An 11,306-nucleotide genomic window follows, 5' to 3' on the forward strand; every position below is an offset into this window, starting at 1 on the left:
CAGCGCTGTCTCACCATCACACTATGAGCGCATGAGGTAGAGATGATCCGACTGCATAGAATATAGGACAGCATCAAATACGATAACTGCAGAACACAGTGTAAATAAATAGCTAAATATATTTTCCTTACTGCGCATAATAATCAAATGTCAAAGTCCGGAAATACAGCCATTAAACTCTCGCACAATAGTTTCTCTAAATGTCCTCGTTATCGGTTATAACTAAATTCATAACAAAACCGGAAGGAAGAAACATTCGTTTTTAACAATGTCTTCAAATTTTGTCTCAGTTGAAGGACACCAGTAATTAATGATGTGATTTTAATGAGGTGTTAATGATCAGTCTAAATGCTGTAAACATATAAATGCTGCAGAGTCCTTATTTGGCTTTAATATCCCTTACAGAAAAGACACACGAAATTCAAATGTGCAAAAAACTCATGTGATCACATTTGAAATGTGTGTTTTTGGAACATTTTGGTGTGAATTCCATGTGAATTCCCACGTGAAACCCATGGGATAACATGTAAAAACCCATGGGATAACATATGCGACATGTCTCCACATGTGATCACATGTTCTTCACGTCACCACATGTTGCACATGTCATCTCATGGGTTTTTACATGTTATCCCATGGGTTTCACGTGGGAATTCACACCAAAATGTTCCAAAAACATTAAATCTCAGTGAATCTCATGTGTGGCCATTTGTGATTTCGTTACGGAGATAAAGGATCGGGGGTTTTACATAAGTTTTTGTTATTTTTCTATGGCATCTGATAGCGGATGAACCCAGAAACGGTATACGTCCATAATGGTGCGTGACGTCAGGATTAACAAGCGGATTGGATGTCAGGCTTATTAATATACGAATAAGCATTCATGAGGTGCTTTGCATTGACTATTTATGGGTAAAAATGGGCGTGTACAGGGCGGGATATGAGGCTGATTCACGTAAGCACACTTGCACGTAATCTGTGTTTTATAAATGAGGCCTGGTCTGCAGACTCCCCATATAGAGTAATTCTGACGGCTGAGGATGCTCGTGTTTTTTCCCTTATATCCAGACTCACACTTTTCTCGTCCTAATTTTACAAGATGCACGTTACTAAACACACGCACAGATCAGAGTCGGCGCCACGATGGGGCCCTAGGAGGCATGGCCCGGCCACTTCAGTCACTGTGCCCCCTCACTTTTTAAAATGATAAAAGACGAAATCATTAAAAAAACATTTGGAGAATGAATTTGGTTTATATTTATTAAAGAAACAACAAGAGCAGAGGGTAAAAAATAATTTATTTATTCGTTAACCGATTTTAAAGACATTGTCTTGTGCTGTACTTTCATGTGTTGTTAAAAACACAAGCTAAAGGGCTGCTTGCGTCCAGCGGCAACGTTTCTGTATGCATTGCTTAACAAGAAACGGGCATTATTATGCAGACGGTGACAAGTGGAGATACAGGCCGTCTATCAGAAAGCAAAAGCTCACTCTTTAGTGTTATAATGATGCGATCGTTTTGTTAGACATAAAGCTCTGGGGAACAGTCCCCTGTATACTTTTTCTGTCACTTTTTCTTTAAAGCCTGCTTTTGACATTTTTCTATATATTTTTTTCTATATATGCGTCTAAATGACTAATCTTCATTTATTAACTTCCGCTGAATTTATGTAGGCTATGATCGGTGTATTTCCACTTCTTTTTGTCAAAATGTCATACAACATTTGCTCTCCTCCAAGTTGATATTAAAATTAGCCTTTCGGTTTTAGTGTCTTTCATACAGTGTCTTTCATGTCTTTTAGTTCAGTTCAATTTATTAGCTTTGAAAAAACTATGCGAAATATGCAATGCTGTCCTCGAAATGGACATTTAGAATTGTTAAACTTCAAAACGGCAGCGCGCGCTGGATGAAAAGCTTTGTATCTACAACTCGCAGGTATTGCGCACCCATAGGCAGGATTTAACTAGATTTTTGATTGTGTTATAGTTAAAAATGTCTGGCTCTCAATGAAAAAGGCAGTGCGCGGCTGACGTGTGCGGACATGAATTTCTTCGCGCACTCATTATGTGCGAATGTGCCGCTTTTACAAGTGTGATTTGGTTAGCCTACCACGTTGCATATAGATCAGGTTTTCCGCGATTATCTCTGATAAAAAAGTAAATTGGTCCCCTCACTTTGTGCACCCTGGCGCCGACTCTGCGCATGCAGTACTGACTGATACTGATCGCGGCGGCGTTCTCCGATCGACTCGGGTATTACACACAATGTTAAACAGACTTGAAGTAATACATTTGGGACCCGACCCAGACCCGGCTGACCATATAAAATATAGACCCGAACCCGTACGGGTCCCGGGTCCTCCCTGAAGACCTTAGCTACTGAGAAACAAAAATAATACAAAATGTATACGTTTTAGAATACTTATGTAAGTTTATAATTACTGTCATTTAAGAAAAACATCATAGAGAATATTGTAACTTTGACAACTGTAAATTCTGCACTCCAAGTAACAGACCCTCAAACAGACTAAACATAATACAGAAAAGAAACTATATTATGGTGACGTGTGTGTGTCAAGGCAGGAAAAGGTCATTCCAGCCATTTAATTCTCTGTGCTTTGAATCATATCGGGTACCCTGGATATTGAGGTAGTAAATTACCTATATAGACGTACTCCTCTAGATTATCAGTCTATAAGACTGTACTTCCACCACCTAAACCATGGCACATTGCGTATGTGCGTGTGTACAATGACAGTCTTGTGAACTAAATCTAGACTTCTTGCATGCCCTCAGAAGGTCAATCTGCTTTCCTCTTTTTTCAGCTCTTCTTCTTCCTCTGGGCTTAGATTATTTCCTTTCAGCCTTTAGAAACACAAAGCAACATCTTTACATAAATATTTTTTACAACACAGAAATATTCACCTGGGGCCCATTTCAGAAAGGAGGTTTAGTGAAAACTCTGAGTATATTATGTCAAACCCGAGAAAGCAGGAGCAGGGTAACTCAAGCCCCTTTCTAAAAGAGAGGTAGCCTAACTCATACTCAGAGTCAGTAACCATAGTAACTTACTCTGTGAACCTAACCTGGTCGGGAGCAGGTTTATTTTGGTAAACCCAGAGTTTCTTTCGATCTCTTCCCCCTTTTTAAAGCGCAAGTGCTGTACCTCATTAATTCATTCATTAATACAGTCATTCATGGCACACATTTCGATCACACAGAGACCATCTCAGTGACTAAAATGTCATATGCTTTTATAGAGGATCCTGTATGTGAAGAGGCTGCATTAATTTATAGGGATGTACTTTGATTTCAGGAGAACAATTTAGGAGCCGCGTGGAGTTTTGATTCTTTCCCTGTGCATTTTTATTAAAACTGTACCATTATTCTTTACAGTGAATTAGATATATCAAAATATATCTCATCCATCCTTGCATCAATAACAGCCACCGTGGACGTGTATTACATCAGAGCAGATTCTTTTCCTTACATGTTCTCACAAATGGTAGTTTTCTATGGAGGATAAGAAATTACTTAAAGTGTATGAATAAAGAAATTAATAAATACAGACATAAATGCAGAAATTAAAAGATAAAGGTATAAAACAATGAATTTAGACGTGCAGCCATTCCTACCCAAATCTGAATCGATGATCAGTCTGACTTTGACACGAAAGTCTGACACCCTGACAAGTGTCCTACACACCATGGTGTCCCACACTCATCACTAGAGCACTGATGGGGAGTGAGAACATGAGTTTTTTTATTATTTCTGTTTTTTCATTCATTTACTGATTAATTACTGATAAATTTGTTAAATTATTTATTAATTTAAATTTAAGTCATTTTCAGCACATTAGTAAATCCAGTGTATGCAGAGTGGAAAGTGTGCCTCGCTCTCAAGCGCTTTTTGCCGCCATGTTGCTTTTTAGGTGCTGTTGCCATGGTGAATCGTAATATCGGAGCTCCATTGGTCATGGCTTGTCGTAGTCATGGTGCACGCGTTTAACTCAAGGTAAGCCTACCCAGAGTTAATAGAACTAACTCAAATCAGCTGTTCTGAAACCAAAAATACAACTCAGAGTTCACATTTTAACTCGGTGTTGGTTGAACCTCCTTATTGAAACGGGCCCCAGGGCTAAAACAAACTCAGACTTATTGTCATTCTGATTGTTCAAGATGTCAGTTTCATGATTAATACTAATTATTACATTGCACATTTTGCCATGTTATACTTACACATCATAATGACCCTTTTTTACCGAAACCAGATAAGATACCAGCGCAGCTAAAACAGTGAGAAAACATTCTTACCAGACTTCCTTAACTCTAGAGTTCATCTTCAGTGCCTTGATCAGACATTCCACCCCATCCCTGCTGATAACGTTTTTATTTAGCCTGAGAGAGAGTGAGAGTGAGAGAGTGCATGTCAATCCGAGAAACATGTTAAAATATGCAAATAGGTATGTTAAGTGTCACTCACCACAATTCCTCCAGGGTTTTGCTCTGACTGATAAGTTCAGCAAGAGCGCTTGCACCTGCACTGCCCACTCCATTATCCACCAGACTGACACAAAACAACCAAAACTTGATCAGTACACACACAAAAAAAACATCTGCTGCTTTCTAGAGTAGCTTAGATCTTATTTTAATTTGATGTTATTTTAACCTGTTTTATGAAGTATGAACACTTCCCATTACCTCTTAAGCATGAAAGCTACAAATTGGGAATTTACATTTTTATGCTTTTATCCCAATGGATTACAATGCAGGATTACATCATATATTGTACTATACAGAATTACCTTAACCATATTAGCTCTGTGTTATTTTTCAGTGCATTTGCCAATGCTGTAGCCCCCCTGTCCCCTGTGTGATTACCCCACAGCCTGGAAATAAACAGTCAGAATGAAAACACAATTTATTTGTTGGTGCTAAAACATTAAGAGGGAAATTACATTGATAACTGCTAGGACGCAGTTCCAGTGCCTATAGACACATACAGAAATGCATTCCTCTCATATTGACCTCACCCCAAGAACTGCAAAGACCGGTTGCAACTTAGCCCTTCTGCCAGCTGCTCTGCTCCTTGTGATGTGATGTTGTTATTTCCAAGCCTACAAAGCAATTATATATATTTTTAATTTGCAGTTCAGCATCCCAGTGCCATACCTATACCAACCTTAGATGAAGCACTGACCTCAATGAGAGGAAGTTTTGCTTTGATTTCATCAGCCAAGCAAAGTGCTGCGTGCAGGCATCTGTAAGCTTGTTGTTGAAAAGACTGTGGGAATATTGATGTAGAGATGAAATTTTAAGTATGTGATCAAATATAATGCATGATCATTAAATGTGGAGTTAATGCATTTGATTTTCTCACGCTAATTTTTGAAAGCGTTCGCAGTGCACTCCCTTCTCCACAAGTTTCCGGATTCCTTCATCCGTTATGTTATTGTTCCTTAAACTGTGGGATTCAGAAAAATGTACAGGACCATGGTTACACTGTGAAACCTACACCGTCATTCAAAAACAAAGACAACCTCTGTCCTTACTAAAGTGAGTGACAATTATGTAGACATGGAAGAAGCTGCTCCACGCCCACGTCTCCCACACAATTGTTGTCCAATTGAAGGCCGACAGGATTCCGCAGATGCTTCAGCACGTACGCCAATGCCGTACACTCCACAGGTCCAATGTTACAGTAGGTGAGCTTCAGGTGTTCAACATCCAATTTAGCCATTGTATTTTGAGCAATGCTGCTGTCTTGCATTTCATAAATACACTTGATCAGCCAAACAAAGCTTGGCATGGCATGCATGCTCTTCTTTTCACCCTCTACAGGACGCGGAATGAATTTGAAATGTCTCTGCATCGCCTTAGATAATGACCTCACTACCTGCTTGACATTATGTTCACGCAGAGCTGCAGGACAGCAGTCTAACAGGAGATTACGATGTTGCAGGGACAGAAGTCCTGACACGAACTGAGCTGTAATTTGGAGGTTTGGTTTCTCTACCATTTTTGACTCGTCCTCCTCTACTGAACGATCAACACAGTGTCCCAGACACTTTGGAGACAAGCTTGATGGCTGCCTGTGTTGAAGCTGAAAGAGTTTGGGGATGGCGGAGCGATTATTCCTACGATTCAGAATGACATATAGAGCAGCAAAAAAACACTGTAATGTAATGTGCAAAAATTCATAGCGTTTAGAGTCTGTCACAGACATGTCATTGCAGTAAATGAGAAAACCCATGCTGATGTCGTGTTCTGTGAGACCGTGTCTTTGCAGTTCGTGTCCTGAGAACACGTAACAGGAAGCTTCTAGGCCTTCCATAGCCAGCTGTCCAAGTTTTAACACTGTGTCCAAGTGTTGCTCCAACCAGCCCTTTCTCAAAGCTCCTTGGGGCTGAGATGACTTACGTTGAAAAAAATGCTGCGAAACCAAGAGGTACACATCTGCAACGGTCTGGGGAATACCATCCTCACCACCTAGAAGCTCCTGGTGGCACTTGGTCACAATCCAGCAGAAGACTGGGATGTGACAAAGGCTTAGCAATGCCGTGTTACCCTGGAGGGACTCAATGACACGTCCAGCCATACCGGGATCGCTGTACTGTTTCTTAACAAAGCAGACAATACCCCCGGGAGAAAAGCCCTTTAGGTGGACCTCTTTGCGGAGGTAATGTTTCAGGGACGGGCCCACAGCCTGTGGCCTGCTGGCGACCACCTTCATGACTCCTTTCATTAGAGTACCCTGCAGTAGGTTAAAAAGCAGTGTAGGTATGGGCACTGGCTGCGTGGGGCAGCAGTGATGCTCTTCATCTGTGAATCCCTGTTTAAACTCATCAAGCCCATCGAAGGTAAACAGGACCAGATGAGGGTGGTCTAGGATAAACTGAAAAACTTCATCCTGATTTCGATCAGGCCAGCAGCAATGCAGGAAGAGGAGCTCTTTTAGAGACAGCGCTCGGTGCTCTGCATTTAGCTTGCGACAGCTGAAGGGGAAAAGCAGGTAAATGTCTGTGAACAAGGCTTCTCTCGCCCAAAGCAAGTGGAGTCGCTGAAGCAGAGTGCTTTTGCCGCTACCTGCCTCCCCAGAAACAAGCACAGTGTCAGCATCTTTATTAAGAATTCCCACAGGACCCACCACATCCTCCAGCTCTAATGTTGTAGTTTCTCCAGATCCGTTCATCACTTCAAGAAGTCCGTCTGTGTAAATGTCATCCAGGGAGAAACGTCCCGTCCCACCATAGGTGCTAAGAAAGTGGGACTGGGCAGCAACAGAACTCCGTAGCTTTCTCTGAAAGAGCAGGGTGTCTGGAGAAGCTATCAATTTAAAGAAAAAAAGAAATGTGTTTATAGATTTAAATATATAAAAATACATTCAATCTCATTTTTATATTACATTTAAATTATTATTTAAAATTGTTATTAAAATACATTTATATTGTCAAAAAACAATGTAATATTTTTAGTGCTGTCAATCGATTAAAAAAATTAATCGGATTAATCACACATTTTCTGTGATTAATCACGATTAATCACACATAACAATAATATTTTAAAATATACTTTTACATTTAAATAATTTCACATTTAATCTTCAAATTGATGTAGAAACAACATATTTCTTTAACAGCGTCATTTTATGAATGAAAGAGAACTTTTTGATATTAGTACTGTAACTGATGTCTCTATTAAATTGATTATCTTAACATTAATTATAGTCATTCAACAATATAATTGAGAGCTAACATAAAATATACAGAAATTGAAGGAAGTTCTCAAACACTTTACAGTCTTTAATGCTAAATTATAAATTAAATGCAGAAGAATTCTCATTAAAGCTACAAAATCACATTGATTTCTTCTTTTATTTTGTTCTTTGATTAACATTAGTGACCTAAAACACACCTGTGAAACTTATTGTTTCTTCAAGAATTTGATGTTCTTTATTTTCAGGTTCGGTTTGATCCAGATACTTTAGTAATGTTCTTGCAGCAGTTTCCCCTTTATACCTCACTTGGTCCAAGAGTCTCCGAACCTATCACAAATACAATAATATCACTTTTATTTAAATTGTTTAGGCAAATTTTATTAGCAATTGACTAAAAGTTATTCAGTAATTCAACAGTCATCAATCGCAATGAAATGTGATATTCAAAGGGAATTTTACTCAATATTCTTATTTCTTTACAATAAGACAAAAAACTCAATATTTAAAAACAAGAGAAATTACACAAATCAAAAAGCGAAAGCATTTTGAAAGTACAAGCCTATTAAAATGTTAACATTACCTGTTGTGAGGGTGTGTACGCAGGTAAGTGCACCCCATCACAGTCTTTGATGGTGAAGCAGCCTGTTGTCATTAAGACATCAAAAGCCTCATCAATATTATCTCTGAGCTTTTTAACTAACACAGGTCTGTCAGTCAATAATGCTGAAGTTGCAGTGGCGGGTCTGTTCTTTTCCAATACAGCATATTCTTTCCCAAAACACAGCTCAGACTTCTGCTCCTCAGGTAAGACCTGCTTAAACGCAGCCAACAGAAGGCCAGAGGCATCTTCTCCTTTTTCATAGACAACATCTAGAAGGTGTCTGGCATTTGAACTCACAGGTTTCTCAGTGACTCGTATGCTTAGGTAATCCTCCCAGATAAGTACCTCCCAGGCCAGGAGCAGGTCCAGAACACAGTCCAGAGGTTCAGCACTGCCTCCACCACACACGGCATCCAGAAGCAGCGCTCTCTGCTTTAGGACAAGTTGTTGGGAGCTCATACTGAAAGTGAATTAGTTCAGAGCCACCAAGAATGAGATCCAAATTGAAGTAGAATCATTTATAAGTGTATATTCTGGTATCTGTTAGACCATGTTATCATACTTAATCTTTGTAAAAAGTTTAATACTCAAAAACAAATCTGGATTCTCGTTTCCTCTTCCTCAGTTTTTTTCAACGTAATGTCCCCACCCTTTTTATATTCCTTAAATTACCCATTTGATATATTTAGGCCTATTTAAAAATTACACTTTTTCGTCGTATACCTAGTCGGTAAATTCATCGTCACCACGATGTAAAATAAACAAGGTTTTGTTATAAAATAATAGCTTTGAATAAATGCGCTTCGCCGACGTCAGAAAATTTCAACGTAAAAACTTAGACATGCTCAAAATAGCCCATATCTCCCTTATCATAAACCTTACAGAAATTATATCTATCATCATTACTACATTTCGCGTGTTATTTATGAAAACGAGCTTTGTCATATCTGAAACTCAAAAATCTAAACGATCGAGTAGCCTACAAAAAAACGAATACCCCCATAACGCCGTCACCTCATTTCGAGTCTGTTACCTCCAAATCTAGAAAATGGGCCAGCACATGCTTATCTCTGTCAATATTATAGCTAGCCTACTGTACCTACTGACCATCGGAACAGAAAGTGAAAGAGGCGTTGTTACACATTGAAACTTCACTAGGAAGTAGTAACCTATAATGAGCGGGAGATTGAACTCGATTTGTTTCTCAACACAGTTACAACACACTCTGTCATATCAGTTCTAAATGTTTGAAAACAATGTAACGAGTGACGTTTATGTCCTATGTAGCCTATGTCAATAAATAAATGAACGATAACCTCAAAATAGCAATTCATAAACACCTCTCAAAGTTTAATGGTTTCACTTTATCTTGGCGTATTATGATTTGTTCCAAATAAATATGTACAGTATAAAGTAATGGATGATTTAGTCTTTTGTCTTTTTATAATTTATCAATGTAGCATGTGAAAGTGAACATTGAACCTTGCTTAGGCTTTTCACTGGGGTAAAGTAGCTCATCTGCAGAGGCACATTTTAAACACAGGAGGGAACTCTAACATCATATAAAATGCATTGCTTTGTCACAGCACACATTCGATAACTGGAAATGTGTAGCCTATTGAATTTGAACTACATCATACATATATAATAAATATATGTTAAATATTTTTATTTACAATCAACCAGTTTGTTATCTCCTAATTTTTAGTGTTTGCTTCTTTTAGAGGTTTTTTCTTCAGAAATAGTGAAGTGAAATAACATACAGTATTTCATTTATTTAAGTGTTATGAGTCTATGGAGTCCTTTATAGCCAGTCAAAACATACCAAACCAGCATATGGTTTTTTCAACACTGTGACACTTGCTAGGACGTCTAAATCCATTGTATTCATTTTCAGAGTGAAAACCAAGACTTACTGCCTTACTGTCCTTAAAAATGTCCTTCAATGAATTTGTCTGTCATGCTGAATATGGTGCATTTTTGCCATTACATTAGACACAGAGGAACAGTCACCGCAGCAGCCAGCTGACATGTGCTGACAATGACAACACAATTAGCAAGTGACTGACTTAGCTGAGTGTGCTAGCTTTCTCACTCTCACTGTAAGTGCTATGAGGGTAAAGACAGAACAGCAAATTAATATAAGAAAAAGTAAATGAATGATTGGATAAAATTGGAACCCCCGTCAGGCATGTTGCTAAAGCAGATGATTTATTTGACAAAGTTTTCAACATTCTCAGTGACTCGTATGCTTAGGTAATCCTCCCAGATAAGTACCTCCCAGGCCAGGAGCAGGTCCAGAACACAGTCCAGAGGTTCAGCACTGCCTCCACCACACTTCGCAGAGGTTCTTAGCCTCCACGCCGTGCATTAAAACCCTTTAACGCACGGCTAGCTGTGGATTATCCCTTACTTAAATGACACATCACTGGTAACACTGATCTGCCTATTCTTTTGAATAGACTTACACTACTGTCACTGTGGCTATCATGCTGTTAAATGAAGCTTTGCCGGGCTGAGGCTGACTGTGCTGTTAACAAAACGTTATTGGTTATTTTAAAAGGGGGGCCATTCGATATGTCTCACACTCTGCATTTTTTATATCTGCAAATTGCGTCAACATATCAAATAATGCTGAGCGTTCCAAGGCATTGCAGTGGGCCTTTAAATACAACATCAATTTCCTTCACTGTGAAAGTTGAAACTTTCATGAATAAACAGACTTTGAACATTTTATAAACATTTTCAAATAGTAACATTTGTTATCTTAAGAATATAAATATTAGGGCTGTGTATTGGCAAGTGCCTCCCGATATGATACATATCACGATAGATGGGTCACGATACAATATATTGCTATGTATTTCGATACGATACACATTTGCGATATATTGCAATACTTTAAATAAAAAATGTAAAAAGTAGAGCTAGAAATACAACATGCTGTGCACCACCAGGGGTTTTCTGTAAGGATACGTGTAAAAACATC

General features: G+C 38.7%; 1 protein-coding gene across 1 annotated transcript; it reads right to left on the reverse strand.

The window, feature by feature from the left end:
• Positions 1-1,283: 1,283 nt before the first annotated feature.
• nod2 (nucleotide-binding oligomerization domain containing 2) lies at positions 1,284-9,453 on the reverse strand. The gene is made up of 11 exons (XM_057338685.1): positions 9,351-9,453; positions 8,297-8,777; positions 7,914-8,043; positions 5,552-7,325; positions 5,380-5,463; positions 5,200-5,283; positions 5,033-5,116; positions 4,805-4,888; positions 4,483-4,566; positions 4,314-4,397; positions 1,284-2,865 (listed from the first exon to the last, which is right to left on the reverse strand). The coding sequence occupies exons 2-11, from the start codon at positions 8,774-8,776 to the stop codon at positions 2,793-2,795; spliced, it is 2,961 nt and encodes a 986-aa protein (XP_057194668.1). The 5' UTR covers position 8,777; positions 9,351-9,453; the 3' UTR covers positions 1,284-2,792.
• Between the last annotated feature and the right edge of the window lie 1,853 nt (positions 9,454-11,306).

Source organism: Triplophysa rosa, linkage group LG1 (genome assembly GCF_024868665.1).
Source record: "Triplophysa rosa linkage group LG1, Trosa_1v2, whole genome shotgun sequence".
Classification (NCBI taxonomy): Eukaryota; Metazoa; Chordata; class Actinopteri; order Cypriniformes; family Nemacheilidae; genus Triplophysa; species Triplophysa rosa.

Excerpts from the sequence above, each read along its gene's own strand:
- nod2 (XM_057338685.1), bottom strand. The coding sequence starts at position 8,776 with ATGAGCTCCCAACAACTTGTCCTAAAGCAGAGAGCGCTGCTTCTGGAT. Across the intron at positions 7,326-7,913 it reads AGAAACAATAAGTTTCACAG|CTTCTCCAGACACCCTGCTC; the intron begins GTGTGTTTTAGG and ends TTAAATTGATAG. Across the intron at positions 2,866-4,313 it reads TCTAGAGTTAAGGAAGTCTG|GCTGAAAGGAAATAATCTAA; the intron begins GTAAGAATGTTT and ends GTGTTTCTAAAG.